Source organism: Haplochromis burtoni, unplaced genomic scaffold (genome assembly GCF_018398535.1).
Source record: "Haplochromis burtoni strain Fernald_Lab_line unplaced genomic scaffold, NCSU_Asbu1 Contig_186, whole genome shotgun sequence".
NCBI classification, from domain to species: Eukaryota; Metazoa; Chordata; class Actinopteri; order Cichliformes; family Cichlidae; genus Haplochromis; species Haplochromis burtoni.
In genome coordinates this window covers 1,051,381-1,078,665 of record NW_024582547.1, presented here as the reverse complement: position 1 = coordinate 1,078,665, position 27,285 = coordinate 1,051,381, and the positions used below count along the sequence as shown (strand labels likewise).

The window sequence follows — 27,285 nt, the reverse complement described above, 5'->3', positions numbered from 1 at the left end:
CACACACACACACACACACACACACACACACACACACACACACACACACACAAGCCTCCCCCCACCTCTTTCATCATTCACACTGACTTGACTTCCTCATCCATTTTTCCTCATGTGGATGTGACCTGAGCCCCAACATGTACAGCTGCCAAGTCCTAACAGAATAATTGTTCATATAAGTGGCTCCTTTATGCATCTCAATTCGCCCGTACAAAGATTGAGACTTTGGCTTTTTCCTAAAGGATTCATCAGATTACAGTGTTTCTATCTGAAGTTAGCAGGCAGAGCAGTGGCTTTTTAATATTGCACATTCACTGTGGCCTGGATTGAGAGGGTTTCACTAAATGCATGACATCAAAAGCCATCCTAAAGGCATCAGGCAGGTCTGTGGTCCTTCTAAGACAGATCCCAGTGGAGTTTGCCCAAAGTCCTCGCAGACACCGATGAATCCTGATAAATCTCCAGATGCTTTTCAGATTCTTACCTACTCACCCAAGTGATTGAAGTGTTTTTTTATTTGTTTTTTATTTAGATGTACTAAAAAATGAGCAAACTGTTTAACACTCACTATATAATATAGGTTACATTAGAAAGAGAGTTAATATAACTTAAAGTTGCATTAATGTTAGCGTGTTAAAATATATGCTCATTTTAATTTGATGCCAGCCACACTTTTCAGAAATGTGTTTCCTAATGTGTTGGATCACCTTTTTTAATCACAATCAGCAAAAACTGACCAATTGCTGTCATTTTAAAAGCAAAACATGTTTGTTTGATACAAGGTTTCGGCTGCTCGGCAGTTCAACGCCTCATTTGTCATGTTTCGTTTCAGACAGGCCAGTTTAGCACCCAGATGTTTTAGTGAACCATGTTGGTGGAATAAATGCAGAATGTGGTTTGACATGATCTTGCTGAAAAAAGCAAGACCTTTCATTGGATGGCAGTATACTGTATATTCCACCCCAACATGTAAATATCATTCAAGATTAATGAGTTAGTCGAGCCACGTGCACCAAATTACTGCCGTGTAATTACAGGTTACATAATATTACATCCAATGATCCTCTGCTTATTCAAAGGGGGTCTGTAAGTGTTCCTCAGCCAGTCTGTACTGACTGACCATGCAACTTTGTTAAAGAAATTACAGTGTGGACATTCTGGTGTTGTCTGGCCTGCGAGTGAACATTTTGTAGCTGATACACTAGCAGCTTGTTCGCCCAGACTGCACCACCCAGTAGCAGATATGGCTCGTAGCGGTCAGTTTGATATCAGTCACTCTTTCTGTGATTTTCTCCATGGCATGAAATGGAAACATCAAAGTACGAAGCCCCTGTCAAATCAATCTGCTGTGTGAATGTGTACAGAGTGTGGCAGTGCGAGCCTGGAGCTGCCGTCACTGTGGTTCACAGCTCTGGTGCCTGTGGCCACTGATTCTCCCTTTTGTTGATTAGCTTGCATTACATATTAATTATATCTGCCATTTTTCATCTGTTTCTGCTCTTGTTTCTTCATTGAATTGAAATATTGTGAAAATATTGTGAGTCTTTATCAAGCAGATAATTCACACTGACGTTTTTATACTGAAGCATTAGTATCAGCATTCATTCTAACTCTTAGTAGCTGACCCAGCCATGAGAGTGGAGGTCAAAGATAGACAGAGAAATGTTTGGCAGCTGCTCATATAGGAAGACACAGAGACCAGCAGGCAATGGAAATACTTGGTTATTCTTAAACATCTAAAGTAACAAAGGCAAAGGTCTCAGATGGTCACTGTAAGGATTTCCTTTACTATGTGTCAGCATATCGTTTACATGCAGCTGAAGCTTGTTTGGAGCCGTTGATATGCCTAGCTGTTATGGTTATTTAGGTCACTACACTATAATACTCTAGTGTAGATGCTACCTACAAAAAGTAAATTCTAATCAGTTCTTTACCTTATAATATATGAATCGAACTCAAATACACTGTATATACAAACATAAGAAACCAAGGTATCTTATTTAACTTTCCAAAACATTTCAAAAGTTTGTACCTGTAACAAAGGATAGATTATAGATGTGTTTTTAAGTACTGATATTTAAAATAAAATGATTTTTAATCCATTATATTCTGATAAACAAACAGGTAGTAATGATGATTAATGTCCAAGGGTGGTTTTATGTTTTCAAGTCTAGGATAAAAACAACATGCATGAATGCCAGCTTACTGTGTGAAAAAGATCTATTCAAATGGAGACTCCAGTCTGCACTGAGGGAACATCTACAGTCCTCACTCAGTGCAAAAATAAAAAATAAATTCCAAGTAATCAGTCGTAGAAAATGAGCTTTGGGAGAAAGCGCTAATAACCGGTGTCAACATTTAAACACGTACTGATGGAGGCTAGTTTTTTGTAACTCTCACCATGAGTTCAGTTGAGCTTCTTTCAAGTCTTTGTCTGCATCACGAGTTACCCTGCATTCAAAGTTCAAGTTTCCTTTGCTGGAACACGGAGCACCTCTCCTCCTTTCTGTCATTCTTTGTAGAAGAATTTTCAGACTGCACAGCTGTTCGCAGCTAAAGCCCCTTCCAGACACGCAAGTCTTACTCTGATTGCAATTGAAAGTGTCAGTGTCATGTGTGGAAAAGCTGCTGACTTTTCTACAGAAGAAAGATCTTAGACCTCAGACCTGGTGATATTTATGCATTAGTATCATTACAGTAGAAGAGTGTGTGAATGCATTAACACTGGCAAATATGAATTAGTGGCATAAATGTAACTCCATAAAGGCAGTGTTTTTCTACTTCTTATTTAATAGCACCATTACATGACATTTTTCATTCTCTCCATCTAGCCTGTCCTTATCTTGCTTTTTAAATGCTCTTGAAGCATGAACAAGATTACTGCCAGACATGGCAGTTTAAGAAGTGATGCTTAAAAAGCTGCAACCTAATCCCAGACTGCACTCAAAGCAACAGTCTTTACAAAAAATCAGCTATTAAAAAATATAAAAATTGGAGAGTAAATACTTGGTCCAGTTAACTCAGTTGCTTAACTGAACCGTAAGCCCTCACGCGTTACACACTGGGTGCATTGTCTCGCATGAGACGGATGATAAACACCAGACATCAAAGAGTTTTTTTACTTTTTCTTTACATTCACTGACTCAGCATGTTGACTTGGATGTTTTATTTCCCTCTTACTGCTGTTTAAAGATAGCTGATGCATCACACCCACTGTAGCATGACCAAAATAATCTTATTCAGCTGCAGCATGTTTCACGACCCTTAGGTCAGATACCATCTATTGAGAGTTTGTGAAAAACAGTGAGACTTGACACCACAGGAGAAAACAATACCTGAACCTTTGCACATCCCGTACTCAGCCAGTGGGATGATTTAGAGGAGGAATGGCGTGGCAGCAGTAAAAGATAAGCTACTGAGGAAAGGGGCTGCAGCCAGCTAGTGGAATGTGAACACTCACTAGTGTTACACACTAAAGCAAGAAGGGATTTTCCTCCCTGTCTGGTCCACTTAGAAGCTGGCCTTACTTGGTAATGCTGGATAAGTCTCTGCTCTGCTCTCCTCAGACAAGAACAGCTTGTGTCTACTTTTGCAAATGTAGAATAAAGAAATGAAAAAAGAGGAACTCAGAAAGGAGCAGTGAAAAAACCCAGCCTACAGGACGGAGAATTAGTCATTTTTTCTCAGGAGCGAGCAAAAGACTACTACATGTTTTGTGGTCAAGTGAGGAGAGAGAGAAGGAGTGGCATGGGTGGATGCTGCTTCTCCTGAGGCAGGCTTTTCCCAGCTCTGAGTTGCCTAAAAACATTTGGGTCTCTCACTCAAGAACTTAAACAAGCCAAATCTGTCCTGACGATGTCAGGGGCATGTGGAATCTAATGTGGAAATACTGCATTTCAGTGCGCACGATAAGGTAGGGGGATCCTCTTACTCCAGAGCTCAAAAGTGTGGTGTTGGTGTGTGGCTGGGAAAGCATTCGGGCTCATGCTGGTTCCTTCTCCGGGGTAACGCGTTTTAATAAAATTGGACACCTGTAGATCAGGGGTGGTAAATTAGCCTTTTCTTTTTTTAAATAGATTATTGCAAGATGAGTTAGGCTGCACTATCAGACTGTATGGTTTACCACAAGTTTTAAAACAAACAAACAAAGCTGTGGTATGCAATAAATCATCAGATGATTTAAGATCAAAAGTTGTTTAGTTGATTTCTTGTTGTTTTTTCTCTGTTTTAAATCATTTAAATCCTTTGTTTTCAACATTTAGTCCATCAAATGTTACAGAATAGTGAAAACATCCATCTTGAAACAACTCATTTTTATACAAGAGCCCAAACATCCAAATGTATGGTACTTCAGATTGAAAGTACTCGTTTAATTAGCTTAGTGTTGATCCAGTAAATACTTTTCTTTGAAAAATGGCTGCTGAGCATGTGAGTGGTCCCTGTGACCTTTTTGTGTCCTTTCTGTGACCCCATGTCACTGATTGAGTATCTACCAGTTTCTTAACAGCTATGATTTTTTTAATCATGTTCATCTTCCCAAATAAACAGAATTATATTATCCACGCTGTGACCCTCCAGTGCTGTCTGGGATTTAAAACTAGAGGTCTTTCAGTTACGCCGAGTTTTGGACTTCTTAATCTGAGATGTGTCCAAAGGGGTGATCCAAGCTCTGCAAGACCCAACTCTAATACAAAGATAATTAGATCTGTGTCAGGAAAATGAAACTCTACCCAGCTTTATTAGACTAGAGCAGTTAATGTAGAATATGGTCCCAGTACGACGCAGGTACAATCAGGTCAGGTCTCGATTCCTCTGAACCAACTGGACCAATAATGACCCCCTATCAGGAACCACTTACTGAAAGTATTGATTATTAAATTAGTCGTATAATTTGATGACTTAATGGGCAAAGTGTTTCAGCAGTAGTTTAGAAAAACTGTTGTTTCTTTGGAGATGACTGGAAGAAGACTTACTATGCTTCGTTCCATGCAGTGCCCTCCATCTGTGTTGTCGTATTAAACATACTGAAGATGCTGCAGGGGATGGGCTGAAGCATTAATGGTTCCTCACAGTGGTTTCACCACAGCAAGGCTAAAATTAGTGGCCACTGTGGCTAGAGCAGCCTGACTCAGCAGTAGACAATCACCATTCATAAACTGCTACGGCCTGTAATTCCAGTCTCCTTGGGTCTGCCGGCCACAACACAAATGTTCCTCCTGGGATTCTCAGCAAGTCCAGGCGTTATATTGAATTTCTGATCTCTGTCTGGTTCTGCGCACGCAAACAGCCTTGTGTAACTTGGCCATCAGACATTTTCCGTCCGTGCCGATTTCTCATGAATGCCACAGTTACATGCTTTTTCCTCTTGGCTTGGAGTCCCTTCTGTCTGCTCTGCTAAAATTGACCACACATTTACTCACATATACACACATGATCTGGAGGCAAATCTGTGGTGTTTTTAAATAGCTGACTTTAATTAGCCTGGTCTATATTTACGCTAGAGTCTTTTTTTTTTTTGCCACTTTTTTGATAGTAACAGTGGCAGCAGAAGAAAATTCTAGCACAACATTTAAGATGATCAACGTTTTCTGCTTTCCAGCATTGTCGTGGTGCTTCGTCTTCTTTTACCCACATCCACAAAATCTCTGTACAGGGAATGATGAGGTGGACTTTCAGTTCAATAAATATGTGAAAATTACAAGTAGTTGACACAGGATTTTTTGGCGTTCTTGGGTTGTTTTGCATAATTAAAACCTTTTGCAGTGTTATTGCTGTCTCTGGCAGAGTGACCTTTTGTAGCCCTCCTCTCTCTGAGCTGATGGTAGAGCAGCATGTCTGCAGAACATTCCTGAGGACAGAAGTCATAGCTCAATAACTCACGTGCTCACATGCAGGTCCTCACCCTGTTTCTCTGATTCTTCTCCTGAATGTCTGTCTGCATACCAACCCCATCTGTGAGTGTGAGAGTGGTCCCCCCAGGTATTCACTCTCTGTAGGGAATTTTAACCTGCTTTTGTAATAAATTCCCTGTAAAGAGCCTGGCTGCACAGCAGAGGCTGTCCCAATCTTTGTTTGAACTCTTAGCAGACCGTGTTTAGTTCAAAGACTGTGTTCATGCAGCCCATTTAAAAAGGTTTGCCAGTGAAATAGTAGAAGCTAGCAAACCTGATCTGCTAGGAGTGCAGACATTATTTATTTAACTTGGGGACTCAGACTGGAGCTGCAGCCTGTTTGAGGTGACCTACAGTGGAGTACGTGTCTGTGTGTCTGCTTCCTGTGCTCCTAGTCTCCCCGACGAGAGGAAATACGGTTTCCCTCCTGAACTGGACAACAAACCCTCAGCTGTCTGGACAATTACTGTAGCTCTGCAGCTTCCTGGCATGCGTGTAAACACGGCAGTTGAGAGTTGTCTACAAGCAGATGTGCGCCTGTGTTGTGAATCGATACCCACCTGGTCCTCCATAAAGGCTGCACTTTAATGGTAAAGTCATTTCTGCCTTAAGCGGGGAGTGGTGGTGTAGAGGGCCTTGTGTAAAGAGTACGGAGCGGAGTCAGTGAGCTGTTGGCCATTCACTGTCTGACAGAAACTCCCTCTGCCCTGTCACTGGTGAAGAGCAGCTGCAGTATCTCAGGAGCTTTCTGCCGTCGAACACCTGAGGCAGGCAGGCGGGAGGCAGACGAGCTTTTAACACAACCGAGAGACAGACAGAGCACCTAGGAGGAGGCGTATGGTGAGTGTGGGTCTAATTCACTGGTGTCTGCTGAACGGATTGTTTAAGGAAATGCAGATGTTAATAGATGTTTGCTGGTCTGCAGCCTAGAATAATGTCACATGATGATAAAACTGCTTTTTATGTTCTTGTGCTTTGTGTGTGCTGGGATGTCAGTCGGTATAACTGACGTGTGTCTGCATTACTGTGTCACTGTACTTCTGCCATTTCTCAGCAATTTCACACTTTTTGTCGTTAATGTGGAAGGAATTCTTTTCATCCTGATTAGGCTTGTTTGACTCACTGTGGTGTCACTGACGACCGATGCCACACTTACGATACAGAAACTCTATAGCTATAATCTAAATCTCTGCAACTAGACACAGTGTTGTGTTTAGCTGTTTCTGTCGTCACTTTTGAAGAAGTCGAACGTCAGGATAATGCATAAGTGCACATTTGTCCCTTAATAAGCTGCTTGTTGTTAGACTGCATGCCAATATTGTGTTATAAATAATTTAACACCACAGTGTCTTATTGCCGCCTGTAATTTGATCCAGGTCTTCTTTCCTGGACTCCTGTTTGGACTCTGTGTTTGTTTAATGTTTTTTCTCTCTCATGTGTTTAAAATTTTTATCATATTTAATCCAAATGTGTTTACCTGGATCCTGATTGATAAAGTGAGCTACAGGGCTCAGCCCAAGACATTATCAGAGGCAAAAAATGGCAAGCCAGTACTAATTTACCTTTTAAATATTTCATAGTTTGTGTAGTTCATTTATTTTAAATGAACCAGCCTAAGGGTATTGGCAGTGCTAACTCAACATTAGCTCTAGCTCCCCCTCACCTTTACTCCTATGCCTAGTGATTAAAAAGTGGTTAAACGCTCCAGCTGGTGAGGTATAGGCTAACCCCAAATATCATCATTTTCCTGTTTAATAAAGTTTAGAAATCAGTTTCACTGGTGAGAAATCTGAGCAAAAAAACATATTATAATACAATAAGTACTTCAAGAGCTCAACCTTTCCTTTATTCTTTTGAAAAGTATTTCCAGAGGTTTGTAGTGAAATAAAAAATTTGAACCCTTTTTGATATACTTTACACAATATTTTGATTTATGATGATATATACACGTGTAGCATTCATTTCATCGTTTACTTAAATATGTTTAAATGATTAATAATAAAGATCAAGTGAAAACGTTTTTCTCAGGAACATTGTATGTGTATTCAGATTGTACAGTTACTGTAATGTACATGAAAACGCGTTATAAAATGAGTCTACTTCATTTACATGAGTGAGTGCCAGTTAAATGACTATGGAGGTTAAACATGGACACATTCTGTTGGTAGATGTCACATGTTCCTGCCCCTACTGAAACAGAGAGCATCTGAATGTTTAGCTTACAGTTCTGTAGGAAAAACGGGAGAAAAGAGGGAATAATGTTAATGTTGCATTTGAAACCTTCTTTTCACCATGTCTGCATATACACAGCAGGTGAGGAGATAAACCATAATATTTCAGTTAGACAAGATCTCTTTCTAATGATCTCAGTACATGCTTGGATGAAAGTATGATGGATTTAAATTGCCATAATCAAGAATAAATCTCTCAAAAATAATGGCGTGTCACTGTAGCTCAGGAAACTGCTGTGCTCTGAGTCCCTTTTTAATCACTATCAGGTGCCACTAGCGGTGGCCGATGGCCTGGTCAATAATGATCGGATAGTTGCTCTTGGGGGGAGGGGGACGCCACTGCCACCTGGGGTCCTCCTCCATCTTTTATACATGCCAGTGAGGCCAAGCTCATCAAACATTAATGGCCAAAGCTTGGATCGCTCTACCTCCGTCAGCTAGACTATGACCCTGAGCTGTCAGTGGTCCAGGAGAGGTACTCCCGACCCGGCCCTAGCTGCCCCGTGAAGCCTAAATTCACTCCGACTCTGGTAACAGCAATGTGCCACTTGGTCACGGCCCTCGGATGGATTACAAGCTCGGCAGTGCTCTCATAGTATCCCATAACCAATTAAAATCTAAACTATTGAATGCTAACCATATTCACCAGGACCTTTCCCTTCCAAAGTGCTTTTCCCAGTATGGTGTGAGCCAGGCCATTATCCTCAGGAAGGGCTCCGGCTCCATCTTTGTAAACTCAGAAAGGATTGCTAGGTTCCAGCTGGAAGTGGCACTCACCAGCATTTACCAGTGTGAACACCCTACTAACATCAGGCTAGTCACATATTATGCATTTGCAATTGTTTGAGTTGAGTTATCGCCCAAAACCTCTGGGTAGTCAAGTAGAAGGTTTTGAGAAGGAAACTTATGCAGCTTATTAAACAGAATTTCGAATATTACTCTCTCGTTTAAAAAGTCTGAATTCATCTTCATCTGGAATGTGCGATTTAGCTTTTTGTTTCAGTTTTCATCTCGTGAAAACAAAGGAGCAAAGCTATGAATGAATAAAAGAGAGAGGTTAAGCTCTCGGCTATTCACTTCATGAACAGCTTAGTTAATATGACTGCAGCATAGTTTATAATGTTACGTAGCTAATCAATAGGGGGCTAATGGTTCCTGGAACACCTCCTGCTTTGTGCCCACACCCTTCGGCTTGTATTATGGGAGAGTATCGTTCACTGGCAGCTCGGGGTTTTTGTTTTCACTGTTGTGTAGCATATGCCAGGAGCGGCAGGAGTGTCGACAGAGGATGGACATTAGTGCTATTACTGCTTGAGGAAATGCATGTTGTTAATGGTGTGGTGCATTTGCAAAGGCTGCAGGAACTGAGTGTTTTATTATATGTTTGGACTGCATGTTGTCACCCCATGTGTTTTGCATCGCACTGATTAATTGTGCAAATCTGAGAAATGCACTTTTACAATAGAATAATAACAGTAATTAGAGACACACTTTCCTTATTTGTAAGCTGCTGCATCAATTGTGTTTACCCTTTCTGACCTCTTTACGCCTGTTCTCCTCCCACTTCCACCTCCTGCTGGCCACCCGCCCTTTAAATAAACCCCCCATCCCCTAACTCACCCCACCCAGCTTTCATTCTCTTTCCCTCATCTCCTCCTCTTCATCCGCTTTTATTATTTCTGGTTGAAGTCTGCAATCAATTAGTATGAGAGAAGGCCCAATCAATTCCCACTCATTTGCAATTCCTGCCCGTTAAACACTTTCCTTTATTACCAATGTCATAATTAATGCGGAGGAGATTGAGGGGTGGGGGGTGGGGGGATTCTGGGGGTGGGGGAGTGGAAGGGGGTGGGAGAGTCTTTGCCTTATCGCCTGCTGCTCATCCAGACATCACTAATCATCAGTGTAGCGGGCCATGCTTGCTTTGTACAGCAGGCCCAACAGTAAAGAAGTGAAGCTGGACTTGGCGACAGACGCTTTACAGTTCTGTCCATATGACAGTCAGTGAATGCACTGCTATGGAGAAGTAAATATATATTGCGTATGTTCTGAACGTCGTCACAAGAGTAAACTCGAGCAGCCCGTGTTGGTAACTGTCCCCCAAGGACAAACTGTCCACAATGTCAGAATTTGCTCAAGGACATCCTTCATTTTTTTTAAATTTATTTATTTATTTTGCATGACATTTCTCTTCAGTGGAGTGTGATGCAGAAAACTGTTCGGGCCTTTTGTGCCGAACCTCTTGCAACAAAGATAAGCACATTTTCTGCAGTGCTGCAACCCCAAATGACTGCAAATTATGCTCTCGCGTTTTTGGCTCATTTAAAATCAAGCCAGAAAAAGAAAAAAGAAAATGTTGAAAGGTGATTACAGCTGAAATCATTATCACTTAGAAATGCCTGAAATGTTCCTACACTTGTCCTGAGCCTGTGGACCTGGTGGTTTTGGTTTGGATTATTATCTTATGTTTAAAGTTAATTCATGTTAAGATTTTCTTGTTCTTAGGTTTGGTTTCTGTTTTGTATTTTGAGCTCCTTTTGTTCTGTGTCTCTGTTTCCTTCCTGTTGCCATGTCTTATGTCTCGTGTCTGTGCGTGCCTGTTGTACCTCCTGTTTTACTTTGATAGTCCCTGTCCTGTGTGTAGTGTGCCTGGTTTTGCTTCCTCTTGTCTCGTCAGCTCTGATTTCTTCCAGTTGTGTTTCCCTCCTGTCTCCCATTCCCTGATTGCTCCTGTGTGTATATAAGCCCCGTGTTTTCTTCTGCTTGTTACTGGTCTGTCTGCGTTACCTCCACGTGTCATCCTGTGTTCCACTCTTTATGTTTTCCTGTGAGTTATGGTTTTAGATTTGTTGGTTAGATTGTCCCAGGTTAGGTTTGATCTTAGCTTCCGTCTGTCCCATCTTGGCTCTGTCTGTATTATTACTTCATGTCAATAAAGCTCACTCATTGCATCGTCAGTGCCTGCGATTGGGTCCTTTTCCCTTCGACTTCACATGGCTGCTGCGGCAGTCGTGACAACACTATCTACAAAACAAGTCTACAAGTAAAATTAGATTAGTGAAACCCGTGCATTGGCTGCTTACTATTAACCAGCATGCATGTTAATGAATTAGAATAATTTTAAATCAAACTTTCAATCTGCTATCGCAAACACCACCAGTCCCCAACTTTCATGGTGTTACAGGATTCAAATGTGTGACTTCTGTGACTATAGAAACTGACATAATAGGGTCCAAGAAGGAAGTCACAAAAGACAAAGTTTCCTTGGGAGTGGTGATGGTTCACTAATGTTTTAAATGAGATTTCAGATAATAAAAGAAATCCTGTATTTGTGTGTGCACTGTTTGAATGTAGTCATACACTCTCCAGAGTATATGACCAAGTTTATTGCACAATGAGTTTTCCAGCAATGCTACACAAAATAATAAAAGCACAGAGTAAGGGCTATAAACAAGTACAACATTTCCACAGAAACGCACAAAAAAAATCACAAATGAACAAAACATGAAAACAGCTGTGAAACCACCACGCAGAGATTCAAACTGGCTGCAAACGGCCCTCGCGTCCTCAATGTGACGTTTCCAGGGGTCCATTGTCTCAGATAGGGTCTATGGCTAGTAGATGTGCACAGCTGTGTGGAAGCATGTTTTATGAGCAGCAGGATGAGATGGTAGTGTGACTGGGGAGGGAGGGTGCCATAATCAAGGGTGGTGGACCAGTGGTAATTACTGGGAAGCCCTGCTGCTCAGTTAGTGGTCCCAACACACCAGTCTGTCTTCTTCTGGACCCTAATGAAAAGCCTTTTAATATCTTATTAGCTTTTAATGTCACTCTGTGGGAGTGGGTGTGGTCTGGAGACTTTTATTAGAGACTAGGAAAATGGGCCTGCTTGCCGGCAGTTTGTCATTTTTGATTGAAGAGCCGAGGGATGCAGGTGGAGATATAATTACACCGGAGGTCAGTAATGTTTTCATAAGTGTGCGGTTGCGTGTTTATGTGCAGCCTTTTATGGTTTCTTCCTAGTCTCCATTTCGGCCCGCAGAGGTGTCCCTTTGATGGATTGTACAGATAAAGTATTTGATGACACAGGAGAGCCCGGGCCCATTAGAAATTCATAGCAGATTATCCACACAGCTCAAATGAAAATGGACATCAGAGACATAATGGCTGTCGTTGGCATTTTCCACCACTTTCTGTGATATTGTTTCCTTTTCGTGACTTTACCACTCTCATTTTTGAAAACAACAATTCTTCAAAGAGTCGCTAACAATCATATTGTTCTGCTTGTGCTTCACGCCGGCAGCTTTCATCCGATCGCCTCTATCAAGTCACGGTGACAAGAGCTCTCTTGCAGAAATGAGCTCTCATGCTGCATCAATACGAGTTGTCTTTGAAGGAAGTCCATGCAAACAATTTGTGGACTTTTTGTTGTATTCTATTTCGATTTGTTCTTTTTTCAAAGGTTTGTTTTCACTCTTTGACTAAAACCTCGTCACAGATGTCGCTGAATCATCATTTTTCACCAGAGACAGCACTTTGGAAAGATGCTTTGTAGTGACAGTGCAGAAGCATGCCACACATTATTTAATATCTGGCTGCGCAAAGCAGCCAGGACCTAAAGGTAGTGGGTTTTTGCCGGGCTGTTTGATTGCCGCTCAGCTGTAGCTGTGTGTGTGTGCTGTGTGAAATGTGTTCAGCTGTTATGGTGCATCCTGCATACTTGTTAAATATAAATGGCCGCCAAACTGATCGTGGCAGGTGAACACTAAAGCTCAAAGGAAATTCCTGTCCAAGTCTTTAGTCTTACAAGTTGAGCTTTAATACATGTGCACATGATTCAGTAGCCCATTTGCTGACCTGTTTAAACCTGAAACATGGGTCAGAGCGGTTTTTTTAAACACTTACATACCTTGATTTGTTTCTAACTTAAGACAATGTCAAAGTCATTTTACATTGAAGGCCACGTACAGCCCACTTTGATCTTATTTGGTTAGGGTTAGAGATAGCTTGATATGAGAAAAAGAAGTGAAGTTTCAACATTGAGTCTCAGTTTTTCTACATGATAAAAAAAATGCTCTGCTCTGTCAGCACCCCTCTTTGGGCTTAAATTGTTAGAAGTAAATGTGTAAAATTAAGAACTCTGTAATTACACAATTTGGTGTAGTATGAATGGCCATGGGGGACATCTTCGTCACTAGGAAAAGCTATAAAACTTGTAAAAAAAATAGAGTGAAAAGTCCAGAATTTATGTCCTACTTCACATTTTTCAAAGCCATCCAATGAGCCACATTGACTGGGGCTGACTCTGGCTCCTGGGCCTTATGTTTGACATCCCTGGATTAGGCCAATGTATCAGAATCCTGTTGCCCGTGAACTTTCCAAGGTGTATAATTCAAAATAATAAAGAAGCAGAAACATATTTCCTTTAAAACGATAAATTTGTCCGTGTATCCTCCACGGACTCGTCTTTCAAACAGCCTGCTCTGACTCGTCACAGAGTCACAGCAACCACAGCGATCATCAATTAGTCACTTGCTTGGTTGATGCTGTTTATGATGCAATCCATGGATGTCTTCAAGGGGCATCAATTAAGTGAAAGTCACTGGCATGTCTGTTTTGCACAAGGTATCCTTTAGCAGCAGTGAATGATGCACCAGTTTATGCTATTAGTGAGACATATCTGTCACTCCCAGCTCACCTTTTTTCTGCATGCAGGGCCGCTATTGTGATGAGACATATTTTACCCCAAACCAAGATCTTGTCCTGAATCTACTCTGTCAGAGTAGATTTGAGTGCTTTAATCTCCCCACAGAGGTTTTTTTGTATAAGGGCAAATCTTTTAAATGTTTAAATTTATGGAATGAATGCACACATGCACGGCACATGTTCGATTGCAGACTTGATCTCAGAACTAAAATCTCTCAATAACCAACGTCAAGGCAGCAATGCTAAAGAATGCCTTCTTCATAATGAAAAGAAGCAGATAGCATCAGATTAAACTGCATTTCATGAAAACCTGCCATAAGAATATGTCGTCTTAGCCCACTGGGCAATCCACTGATCCCTAAGGTTCACGTGGCTTGCGTGTCTTTAGCATACCCTAGTGTGTCAGAACGCGCTTGCTCAGACACGGACCAGTTGGAATGGACACAGTGCACGTCTGTTGTGGTCGCTAATATGCAAGGAACAGTCAAGCACTGCTTCTATGCAGCAGCATTAAAAATTGCCGCATGAACACACTGATTAATTTATAAGTCATGCGAGAGGGGCATAGGCAGCGCACCCAAAAAAATCCCAGATAAGCTGCATAGTGTGAGAGTTCTTTTCTTCTACACAGACAGATTGTGATTTGCGTGTCTGTGCGTGTAAATGGGTATGAGAGAGAGAGAGAGCGAGAGAGAGAGCATGAAACTGAGATGCTCCTTTCAGTTCAGGATGAAGAGAAAAAAAAGAGGCCTGAAATATTTGGGGAAGTGGGGATTGGTAGGGGGGGATTGGCTTCTAGTCTTTTCATATCTTATAGAAAGACTTGGAGACTCTTTCCAAAGAATGATTCTGCCATTGTCCCACTCTCTTTTTCTGCTCTGCTTTTAAATGATCAGATCATCTGATGAAAACCCCTCCCTACAGTCAGTAGCAGTACATCTGCATTTATGGTTTGTTAGCATCCAAACTGTTATATTGAAGACGTTTCTCTCACAAATCCAGCAACAGTACGCTTCTTATTGAACTCTCGTACTACATCAGATTTATCTTTAAAGTGATGCATGGCGTCGGGCCATGAGGTGGCACTCAGCTGCCTGACGGTAAACACTCATTAATTCCAGCTCTGCCAGAACACACAAACATCTGCCGTCTGTTGCCGTGGTGACTCAATGGACCCCATCCAGCAGGCACCGTAGCATGCCTTTTTGCGCACCGTATTTCAGTGCACACAATGCCAGCCGGTCCTGGTACCAAAACAAAGCAGCCGCCTCCTCGTGGCTTGAAGCAGGTCCGCTGTGTGTTAGAGGGAATCCCGGATCCTGCGCAGAGCCTGCTGCTTGCTCACATGTGCGTGGACGGATGTTTAAATGCTCCGACAGAAGCCCTGACGCAGCACAACCCAGGCCCTCGCTGCCTTTCTGCAGACGCCGTCCGTCCTGACATCGCAGGCTGTGGGGCAAGGCCTGGTTTCATTTTCGAGGATTCTTCTCAGATTCTGTTTCCTGTACAGAGGTGCTTTTCTGAGGAAGTGACTTATCATTTCTATCAGAGTGATAACATCAACCTGGTCTGTGTGAAGTGTCTGCTTAGATTTGTGCAGCTGTTATCAGCTTGAGCTGCTTTATTCATTGTACCACAAAAAGTAAAAGCCACGATTCAATTTGTGGTTCCAGGAGGCCGCTGTGAGAAAGCAGACATGCTGTGAGCGCTGTCTTTAGTAGCGTGTTACATCTGGACACCTTAATGTTGTGACAGGCTGTCAGGAGACGGTGTCTTGCTTTCTTACGCCGACTCGTTTCTCTTCGTGGCGTTGAAGCCGACAGTGCTGATGTGGTGTCAGAAGTAGTGCCAGCACAACACCAAGCCGCTGGGCTGCGGGCGCCTCTAATGAGCTCCCCTGAGTGGTATGCAGGCCGATGGAGATGGCCCGTCCTCTCTCCTCCCCCTCGCTCAGCGTGCTCGCCTCTAATTGGTGGGAGAAGAAAGAGGGACTTCACTCTAACAGGAGACAAAGCTTTGTTTAAAGTGAGTGACACAAAAAGTAAAAGAAAAATCTATTTCTGCCTCATGTGAAAGCAGGTCCTCTCACCCCAATTATAATTTCTGGCAAAGGCCCGAGGTTTACGTCGTCCAGTATGTCCTGAACCCGAGGAGAAAGACATGGGTGACGCGAGCAGAGTCAGGTGTTCGTTTTGGACGATGGGAGACTCTGATGTGCCAAATGAATGCTGCTTTTTCACCTAGTTTTAATCACACTGTTGGCTCTTAATGTCAAAGTGCTCTTCGTGCTCCTGATGTACTAAAGGGCGCGATGACTGGAATAATGACGCCCTCTACTGCTCAGTTAGCAACACAGCCAACGGAGGGAAACAAAATCAACAGGGGACCATGGTACATGTTAGCTCAGCTCAACCACCAAAGGATCCAGAGGGAAACACAGTGAAATGTCTTTATTTTTTTATTAATTCTAATAAAGGCATGGCTGTAGTTTAAGAGGTGGAGCAAGCCATTTCTCATATTGTTGCTATGAGACACGTCTGGACAGTGTTCAGTGTGTGTGTGTGTGTGTGTGTGTGAATGCAGCTCAAAGCAGAGGCTTGATAACTGCTCAGGGCGTGCGCTCAGGCAATTATGACATGAAATCTTTGTGTTTCGGTTCTCTTTATCAAAGCAAGCTTGTGGCAACATTATTCAAAGACATATTTTGGATTTTAAAAATGTATTTAAGCATTCTGGTGTCACAGTAGCACACCAGGGTTTCCAGGAAGAACAGTGTACTAGTGTCATTTGGCTCACCAAATTGTGTGCACACATCACATTACGTGGATACAAAATGTGCGGAAGTAAACTAAATTCTTATGCAAAGTGTGATAAAGTATTAGCAAGAAGAAAAATGGATGCTTAAATAAATTAAAAGGCCTGGTGTGTTGATTCTGTTGATCATCCATATTTATTAGTCATTTAGTCCATCACTTGCACAGCCAAATTAAATTGCTGCTTGGGGGCCAAAAATGAGCTGCTGGGTTCTTTTGCTCTGTTATCTTTAGAAGCTGATTTCTAAAACACCAATGATGCACAAGCAGTAAGTTAGCGTCCAATAAAATTCCTTTCTTAGGTTAGTCATATATGAATTTCTCCACAAAAACCCTTGAATCTACAAACATTTTACATTTACTGTGGTTATAGTTGATTATCATACACATTCAGAGTCAGAGAGTGTTTATTATATTGATCTCTGAGTGTATCAGAGCCTCGTGAAAGATTGGTGACCTGTCCGGGGTGGCACCTGCCTTTCACCTTAACAATAGATGGATGGCAGAAAATGGTAAAAGTTCTTCTACCTCAGCCTTCATCAGGATGAAATTGCAGCTTCTTTTGCTCTGGATTGTTTGCCCGGTGTGAAAATATTAATTGAAAACCACACAAAAGTACTTACAGTGTACGCTTCAGTGGACTACACTGTGCTACTATGTTCTGAAGCACTGTTACCATAGTGTGAACCCGGAGCTTCAGAGAAACCAGTCTTGATCATTTAAAACACTCTGTTACATCAACTATTTCTCGAGGCTGTACCTCTGTTATGTAACTCCTACATCTGCCCAGCTCTAATTACAAACCCCGTCTGAGCTGTCTCAAGGATGTCACGCCTAAAACTTTTCCTTGATCTTCTTCTGTATGGCACTGACTTTACTTCTACTCCACTCTCTCTCGTGTTTCTGAGATCACTCTGTGTCCGCACATTAGTTGTCATGCATTCAAGGCCGTTTTTCAGAAGTCGGCTGGATACAATAAACTCTCATTTTCTGTGTAAATGCCTTCCATTTAAATGCATTCACACTAAGCTTAAGAATGGTCGGCCAACATAAACTTTAACCTGCCTATTTGTGTCTGGATTCATCTTTGTATTCAATAAATGCCTGCAGTAATTCTGTTCTCAACTCTGAGATGATGCATTCACATTTCTTTTCTTTAATTCAATCCAAAGTTTAGAAATCCGAAAATATTACAAAAAATATATCAAATAAAATGTAAAAAATCAGCGCGTTGCTAATCGGCTAATGTTTGGATTTATTCATCACAAACCTGTGATCATGAGTCTTACTGTGCAAAAATGATGATTGGCTAATTTCATATGAAGCGTAGTGCTGGCTGCTTCAAGCCAGTATAGCTGCTGTCACTCCAAGGTGCTTTGCAACCCACCTCAAACCTTTATATTATTCATGCTATGTCATGTCATGGTTGTTGATATCTGCTCTATTTTTAAAGGGAGTTTTGTTGCTTCTCTCCCTGTATTTTGGCCTTCAGGGTATGAAACTGGATAGGTGTGGAAGTCTTTGAACAGAGCTGTAAAACCAAATATGTATAACTGCCATATGGTTAATTTTCATGTAACTAGTCTTACAGCCCAGAGCCAGAACTTAGCCACTGAGCTCTTGCTGCTGCATATAGTGACTTGACACTCTGGGGGCATTGCTTGTTGAGATTTATAAACTGTAAGTGAAGCTGAAAATGTGAGTGAAGAGGGGACAGTGTGTTGTTGGCTCAACCTGTGAATGATCTAAGAAGCAGCTAGCCAACTAGCCACAGAGCTTCATAATTACGTCACCACCTATCATCCTGATATAATCTGTTCTTGTTTCTAAGAACTGCTGTTTTAGCAAAGTGAATATGCTGCTCTAAAATTATGCAGTACTTGGATAGTCAAGACTTGGTGGAGTGGTTTCAGATCAGGTTTCTTCTTCCTCCTTTCTTCTTCTACTTTTGTTTCTACTTTTTTCACCTGCTCCCTTCAGGGGTCACCACAGGGGATCATCTGGCTCCATTCACAACAACCCCAACATCCTCCTTCATAACATCAACTCTCTGCATGTCACTACATGCAAGAACCCCCTCTGTGGTCTTCCTCTTTTCCTCCTGCCTGGCAGTTCCGTCTTCAACATCCTTTGTCCAATATATCCACTATCCCTGCTCTGCACATGTCCAGACCATTTCAATCATTCCTCCTCCAAACTGCTCAACCTGAGCTGTCCCTGTGATGTACTCTTGGTTCTCTTGGAAACCTGAACATCTTAACCTCTTCAGTTCTGCCACCTCCAGCTCAACCTCATGATTTTTTGTTAGTTCCACCATCTCTGAACCACAGACCATAGCAGGTCTCACTACCATCTTGTGGTCCCAGATCAGGCACTGGCTCTGAATTTTTCCTCAAACTGCCAAATAGGACAAGGAACATCCAAGAATCTCCTCTATCTGAAGTCAGAGCTACATTATTTTTTTTATACATAAAACACATAAATAGGAGCCTCTTTCTTGCACATAGAAACTTAAACTGGATTCAAACTGGAAAGTCTTACCATATACTAAAAAAATATACTTTTTAAAAATTGCACTTTTTTAAAATTATCAGCCTTTTCCAGTTAGATTTAAAAGGCTGAAAGATCTCTCTGGCTTTCTTCGTGCTCTTCCTCTGGTTTGCTCTGCAACATTTGAAACGCTGCCGCTGATGCCTGTGATGTCACAGGCCGTCCTGCTTTCAGAGGCTTATGGAGAAACGATAACAAGCTCCTTTATCCTCATTAGCGCCATTACATTATGACGTAGCCTCTAGCTATTGTTGTCTTTCTCCGTCTCCCCTTTGTTTACCTTCCCTTCGCTGCCTGAGACACAACCAGCCAGACAAGGTGTATCTTAGTTAACTTTGTCTGGAGAAGAGACACGTGAGGAAAGCATAACATTGTCGAGGAAATCTCAGGGCTGCCTGCTACAACTCTGTCCCACTAGAAATGGTGGAAACACAAAAACTACATTTGCTCAAGAGAAAGGTGCTAAAAGCAACTCCTGAGTGTCTCTTTAAAACAGATATTCTGATATACATTCGATGGACATGTAAAATCAAATCAATGTTTCTGACCCAGAGCTTATTCCATATCTTTTTATGCAGTCTGTGCTTGTGACTGGTGGAATCCAGTTAGTGTTGTTAAAGCTAATATGAGAGCACATACAGTTTTCCCCTAACTCAACAGCAACTTCTACGACTGAGAAATGAAGCTAGTGTGGAAGTTGAAATAGCTGCCGTGAGGCTGACTGCATCATTCCCCACAGAAAGCTCATAGGGGTTATTCTTAAACTTGTTCAGGCTCGAATTTGTGCATTATTATATTCGGTCTCCGTTGAGTGTCAGATGGGATCCTGCTAGGTTTTTGTTAGCTCAGCTAATTCCTCTCTGAACTCGACCTCTCTCTTGTGTAATGCTGTTTGTGGCTTTTGGAGCATTTTAGTGGAAATAATTTGACCTGCTGTGGGGTTAAACTCATCCATGCTTCAGGTTTTCTGACTAAAATCCTAGCATTGTATTAGCCTGTTAGCACTACATAGGTAGGTATATGTACTCCAAATCCACCCTTTTGCCCTGTCTTTCGGTTTTTGCTGTCTTGAGTTTCATCTTTTAGAAACAGCAAACTAAAAACACGATTTGATTCAGTAATCTGGCTTTCTTCAAGGTGCTGTCATGTCGGTGTCACTTGTTTGCAGAATGAATTATTTGAAGCTACTAGTAGTTATTTTTATTCTCGCTGCAGGGAACACGCTGGTGTAAACAGCTAAGGCAGATTTTTTTTTGGCAGCACATGGAAGAGAAATATTTAAACCTAGGTGATGTGATCTAAACTGGGACGCCACCTGTCAGGAGGAGCCATTAGTGGGAAATCCCATTACTAGTAATCCTATAGGCCCAGTGATAGGAGCACAGTAAGTAGTCTCCACTCTCTCCTTATGTCGGTTTCTCGTGGCCTCGCTGTATAAACAGTAGTGGCCACAAGCCTGTGAGTGCCAGTCTTGGAAGAGGACATGACCCCTGGCAAACTTTCAGCAAGTGGACAGAGAAACGAGCTCAGGATATTAATGCCGTTCCATGCCAGCTGCAGTTCATTGTCGAAACAGTGAGTCGTACACTCTTAGAAGCTCCTTCATTTAAAAAAAGAACGCTTCTCTCTGTTAGTCTGTTTAATTGACTTCCATCGTCTGTCAGATGCAGGACTGCGTGCTTCATCACCACCTTTCAGCCAGTTTTGTCAGCTTCAGCAGTGCTTATCACCTCACAGTTTTAGCTAAATTTAGACCATTGGCTTAATGCCACGCTGCTGTGTTATTGTTGTTGATGGTGGTGGTGTTGTAGTAATGGGTTTCAGCTAAACATAGAAACCAAGTAGAGCTCAAAGTCAGTACTAATGGTAGTACTTTAACTTTAGTAATGATTTGGAGGTATTTTCAATTCAGATACTTTGGGTTATTATCCAAAAAGTAGCATTATCTCACAACTAGAAGGCAGCTGGTTCAAACCTCCTGGTAGGTAAAGGCCTTTCTGTGTGTTTCTCTGTGAGTTTCCACAGTTAAGTTGTTACGTTATCTGGTAATTCAAAATTTGCTATGAGTGTAATACAAGGTAGATAAATTGCTCAAGTGCGTGGATTCATAAATGCATGTGAAAAAGGTAATATGGCTTTTTAAATACCACTTCATTCCAATCCACAAATAGTCAAAGTTCTTAAATGAAAGCATTTAAAATTGGTCAAATCACAAAAGGTTACCAATGTGCCAAAGCATCCTGACCACCTAAGTAGCTAATATGCTGTCAGTCTTTGCATGCAGCCAAATTACCTCTAACCGATCACAGGTCTTCTAGAGTCCAGGCCTCGAAGATTCCTCTATCTATCTGGTGCCAAGACATTAACAGCACATCCTATAGGTCATGTAAGCTGTGACTTAGAATGGGATGAGGCTTATTCCAACACTTCCTCCAACATCCTGCTGCTGTTGATGGTAAGTCACACCACCATCAGAATGTGGTCTCTCTACTGTCAAATTACCATCATGTGAACTTTGCAGTTTGGGTCCTGCCTTTTTCAATCATATCTTTATATCTGCTGATTGATCCCACATACAACATGGAGGTAATATTTTTTTTGTTTTGGCTCAATGGAGTAAATATACACTTTTTTTCTCCAAGCAAGCTATCAGTTATTGGCATCACTGTCAGTCTAAAACCTTTCACAATATCAAACTCAGAGGCTTACTCAGCAAAAACAGATCATTTCTTGTTCAGTCATAGGGATTAAATTCACCATTTTCCCAGAAGAATCACTGATGTTTACGCCTCTTTATTTCCCACTTTGCTGTCTGCATGTTTCCCTGCAATCAAACTCGGAGCAGTTCATCTCATTAATTACTGCACATTCGCCCAGAGAGGAGAATAAGCCGGTGCATGAAAAGGCTGCACGCACTCAGGTCTCAGTGCTGCCTCCCTCTCTCTCGCTCTCTGTCAGTGTGAAGGACTAGGTGCAGAGAAAAACCTTGACCTTGCTGTGCTGCCAGCGAGCAGCAAGGACTTGCCGGGCTGCGTCAGGCTGGACACACAACTCCACTGAGAGGGAGGGAGTGAGTGGGGGTTAGAGAGAGAGAAACAGAGAGTTAGAGAAAGGGAATAGAGGAGGGGCTATGCTGAGAGAGTGACAGAAAGTGGTGGTGGTGGTGGTGGTGTTGAGGGGACTCAGAGTACAGCAGGGCCCGAGCTCTCTCTCTCTCTCTCTGAAGCTGGAGGTGAATGTGGAAGGATGGTCCCCTGCCTTCACGCTGCCAGTGTCGACCATATGCCGGGCTGCTCGCTGTCTCTCCCTGCCGGTAGGGCTGCTTCTCCTCGTGCTTCTGTTATTTTCATTTTCTGTCATGTCATACCTGCATATTGGCCTAGCTGGGACTGCTTTTTCTTCTTTTCTAATCTTTGGAGTGTGTGTGAGGTGAGAGCAGAGACGGAGAAAGAGAGTGCTTGCAGGCTACGTATGATCTTGTTTACACCCGCTGCCTGAGCAGGTGTCTGGCAGGGATGACTGCAGCAGCTGCAAATGCACTGTGCCCACCCCCCACCCTACGCCCCACCACTTCCACCCTCGCTCATCGCTCCCTCTTCCCATCTCTCTCGAATAGTCTGATGTCATGGCAGCTGATGTTTGCTGCCTGCTGCTCGCTGTAGCAAACTGGGGTTGAAGGGACAGTCCAACTTCTCAGACAGCGCCTGGACTGTTGTTGTCCTTTATCTCTCTCTCTCCCCCCATCTGCTCTCCCTCTATGCAGAGGCAGATGTGTCCTCCGAGCAGCCTTGCAAACCAGGGGTTGTGCACTTGTTGTTGATGTTTTTTCTCTTTGGTGTTGTCTTTAACTCTGCTGCATCCCGGTTCTACTTTTGCTGAGCGCAGGCGTCCGTGTGATGAATTCCTATTGATCATTTAAACAGACCCAGGAATAGTTCATTACATCAGGCTTCTCTCTGCTGACCTAGACAGCATTCAGCGTACAAAGTGGACAGGCTCCTGTGCCATACTAACCATTACTGCAAATGAGATGGAGGGTCCTCAGCAGTCACTCCCCTCTGCCTTGTACCAGTACTCATTGGCTTGCATGTCTTAATACGGTTTAATAATATTAATTCAATATTAATTCATCCTGCTTTGGCCCGCAGCACAGGATTACGTCTAACTTGTGTGATTTTTTTTCCTGTATGTAGCCTGAGAGCCCACATCCAGGGCTTTCAGGCTCTGAGGCCAGAACTGCTTTTTCGGTTCTTGGTTTCTGTCCTCAGGGGCAGGATTTTCAGGTTGGGTAGATTATGCAGCATTAAGCTGCTTGGTATCAGATAATTCTACAATGATGAAATCCTCTAGGGTTATGAATTAAAATGGGTTGAGCTCTGCCGTTGTGTTGCACTCATGAGAATGTTTGTGACTCTACACTTTTTTTAGGGTTTAGATTCAGTGCATCACAGCTGTTGCTAAACAGGAAATTTGTTGCCTTGTCCAACGTTTAGGAAGACATTTCCTGCCTGTTTTGAATCTGCAGCTCGGGTGCAGAAAATAAAGCGGATGGTGCCATAAGTGTTCTGAGAAGAGAACGCATCCAAATCACTCCAAGAGTGAAGCACGCAGAAAGGTTTAGGCTGTTTTTTTAATGCAAACTACATCAGCGAGTGCTCGATAAATCACAGGCTCATCAGAAGGAGGAGGACGAATCAAAGGAGGTGAAAAGGAGCCAGGAAGCTTTGACAAGCTCCTGATGACTCATCTTGCATATGATTTGAAAGGCATTAGGTATGGGCCCAGCCGGCCGGACAGAGGCTCACTCTGCTGGCCCATCAGTCATTATCACTCCAAGGAGACTCGACTCCAGGATAATGATTCTGATTGGAGTTTGCTGAGGTTGAATGGAATCCAAAATCTGATGCACAGCGTCATCAGAGCCACATTTGTTCTCATCTTTAAATTTGAGTTGCCCTCTTTGTGTTTGGTCAAGTGAATCATATGCAGCAAGACGGCTAGAGTGATATCACTCAAAGAATCCTGAATAGAAATGTTGAGAGATTTTTTAGATTATAGTTACTCTTTACATTTTTGCACATGCACAGTCCAACCTTTCTCATTCGCAGAGTGTCATTGACCATTTGGTCAAAGCATGTGGTATGCCAGTTTATGCACACAAGATGTCCTTCAGTGGTGGAGCGTGAGGCACAGGGTGAGACAGGCCTTTCACTCCAAACTGGTGCAGGCTCACTGTGAAGGGAACAAACTTGTTCAAGTCCAAGCCGTCATGTTTTGGAACCACCACAATTTCCCATTCTTGTTGTCTTTTTTATTGCCGTGCTTGACGACCGCTCGTGACTTTTGACCCCTGCATGGTTCTAGAGAACAGGCACACAAATGGCCTTATGGTGGCCGTGCACTTCTGATTGTTGTGTTACTAATTGATTGGCTCTACTTTATACCTGAGGATGTGGGCATTACTGTTTAGATGAAAGTACAAGTCTTTGTATACACACAATTCTCCACCTCTCAAATGCCCAGTGATAAGACGTATGGTTCCAGCCAGTCTGCCATAGAGATTACAGCCTGTTTATGCCTGCCCAGCATTGGTCCACTGAGTCTCTAGGATTGGTGTCAACAGGCTGCCATAAAGCCCAATAACATGTGGCAGGGAAAGGCTGCAGGGGATTATTATGCTGGTGCTCACCTCGTCTCTTCCTATTATTACCACAATTACTGTCAGCAGCTATAACAGGGGTTCTTGAGATGCTCTAAATTGTGAACGATCGTGTGTCATAGTGATTTAGTTTCACTACTACAACGCATTTTTGATGCAGAATGGCAAACCCACTACAGGAATGAGTATTCTGCATGCTGTAACAGGCTGACAGTTTCCTGTGGGATGAAATCAGGCCTTTAAATAAAGGGTGGTTTAAGGGGTGGGAGTGACAATCAAGTGAAAAAGCAAGTTTTTACCCTACTCTGTGTCGTCATGTGAAAAATATAGTATATCCCATTGTTCTGTATCATTTGCTCTACCTCACTATGGAGCAATCTTGTTTTTGCCAAGTTGCTTCAGTTCATTGACATTTGCAGGGATTTGTACATGCACAGCTCTCTTATGGTCCTGATACAGCATTTCAGTCATGTTGAGAAATGAAAGCAGTAACAGTATGCTTAGGTTTCTGCGGACCATGCAGACTTCTGTGTAAACTTTCTTCTTCATATGACTGTGTTTTTCTTGTTGGGTGTGTAACCTTGCAAAGGAGATTCCTCCATTTGATCTGTTTTTGATATGCTTGTGGTCTAAGTCCCCCTTAATCCCTAACTCTAGTTCTAATCCTAACCCTACATGAAAGTGTAAAATGTCTTAGAAAAACTGTTCATCAAAGTCCAGAAAAGCAAAACAGCAAATATTAAAAATAAAACTTGGGTGTTTGTTTACCCAAACCTAAATGAACCTAAACTCATAGAACTAAAAAAACAAACAAAAACAAAAGACATTCATAAACTTCTTCTGTTCGTGGCTTTCAAAATGTGCAAACACACTGTAAAGACATACAAATGAAGCTTGTTTTTGTGACTGTTTAATGGTTCAAATAAATCCACACTGTATCTCTGTGTTGTTACAAACATAAAGTGAATGGAGCTTTCATAGCGGGCATACTTTTCCTGTACTCTCGCCAAGGAAAATGGGAATACGATTGTGTGCTTTACATTTAGGATCAGTGGAAAATCTCCTCACATGCTTTGTGTGCTGTTTAAGATTATCTATCCCTGTGTCAGTGTGAATCATGTGGTTCTATCCCGGCTCATTTGTCCACATAAACAAAAACCAAACATTCAATAAACAGATGCTTAAGCTGAAGTAACTTACTGGCCCTCTGGGAATTAATGCACTGATCATGAATTGTAATATCTCATGTTCTCTGTCCCCTTGCACCCTGTCATTTCTCTGAGTTAGTTGAAATGTTATTGTTGAGTTATAAAGTACAGTGTATCCTGAGTCTACAGCATGTGGTGTGAAAAGTTGGAACAGTTTTTTTCCATTTGTACTCTAGGTCTGCACCAGATTGGCCATGGTGACTGTGGCTTGGCAGCTGGGTTTTCCACATTTCTACTCAAGGAAAACATTTCCAGAGGTGCAGCTAGTCAGCTTCCAATTGCTGGAATGTGAAGAGAGAGGATGTACCGCTGGATGTAATGCTTAAAAGAAAGACTTATTAGAGCTGTTGGAATTTCATGATAAGCAAATAGCAGCTCATTTGCAGACTAATTTTTGTTATTTCTCAAATGAGACTTGATGTGATTCTTAAGGCAGACTGAGGTCAGATAGGCAAATAATTTCGGCCATGTGCTTTGTGCTCTACATCAAGTAGGTGACCTTCATTGAATATGGATTTTCAAATAGATTCCTAACTGGAATTAAAACTGCTAAATGAGCTTAAAGTGAAGAATGTAATGCTGTTAAATGCTTAATTGATGCACCCAACTGGACGTTCAGCAGCTGAAACAATTATGTGAGACATTTACAATCTCTATTTAATCTAAGAAATGTTAGCCATTTTCTCAGACCCAGAAAAACATGTTTGTTGGAATGAATTAATGACAAAATTTAGATTTCTTTTTGATCGTGATGAGTTTTGGCACCCAACTGCTGGAGTTGGCATCAAATTCCCGCTTGTTGGTAAAGATGTAGTCCACATTCATCTCTTATTTCCAGCTTAGTACAATTTAGGATGAACTGAGGGTTGTACTGAGCCTGAAACATTGTTTTAGCATTATTTCCCCTGTTTTAATTCCATCCCACTGGCTGTCCTTTACACACAAAAGTTTAAAACAAAGGTAGGCGGGGCTTTAGTGCAATCAGCCAAGCTGTGTGAACATGTGCATATGAGACACTCCCAGTTTGTATGAAATAGAGAACCGAGTTGAGAAAAAACTGAACTAAAAGATAAACATGAATTAATTTGGTTTAAATGGAAAATGCATAAAAAATAAACTTTGCTGAGAATCATCACAGTTTTTAAGTTTTAAAGAAGTGCAATGACAGTCTCACAGCACCATAGCAAACATGAACTGTTGCTAATTTGGTGTCAAAATGTCACAGTT

At 42.1% G+C, this 27,285-nt stretch overlaps 1 protein-coding gene across 9 annotated transcripts in view; it reads left to right on the top strand.

The window, feature by feature from the left end:
• iqsec1b (IQ motif and Sec7 domain ArfGEF 1b) overlaps positions 1-27,285 on the top strand; it is a 239,909-nt gene that overhangs the window by 173,959 nt on the left and 38,665 nt on the right. Inside the window, exon 1 of one of the 9 annotated variants that reach the window (XM_042225863.1) lies at positions 13-3,913. The exons of 6 other annotated variants lie outside the window; for them this stretch is intronic. In XM_042225863.1, coding sequence (XP_042081797.1) covers positions 3,867-3,913 — 47 coding nt within the window. In that variant the 5' untranslated portion in view covers positions 13-3,866. Of the gene's footprint in view, positions 1-12; positions 3,914-11,834; positions 22,505-27,285 lie in introns of those variants that run through there. 2 more of the 9 variants (XM_014337530.2, XM_014337532.2) reach the window with 2 other exon arrangements.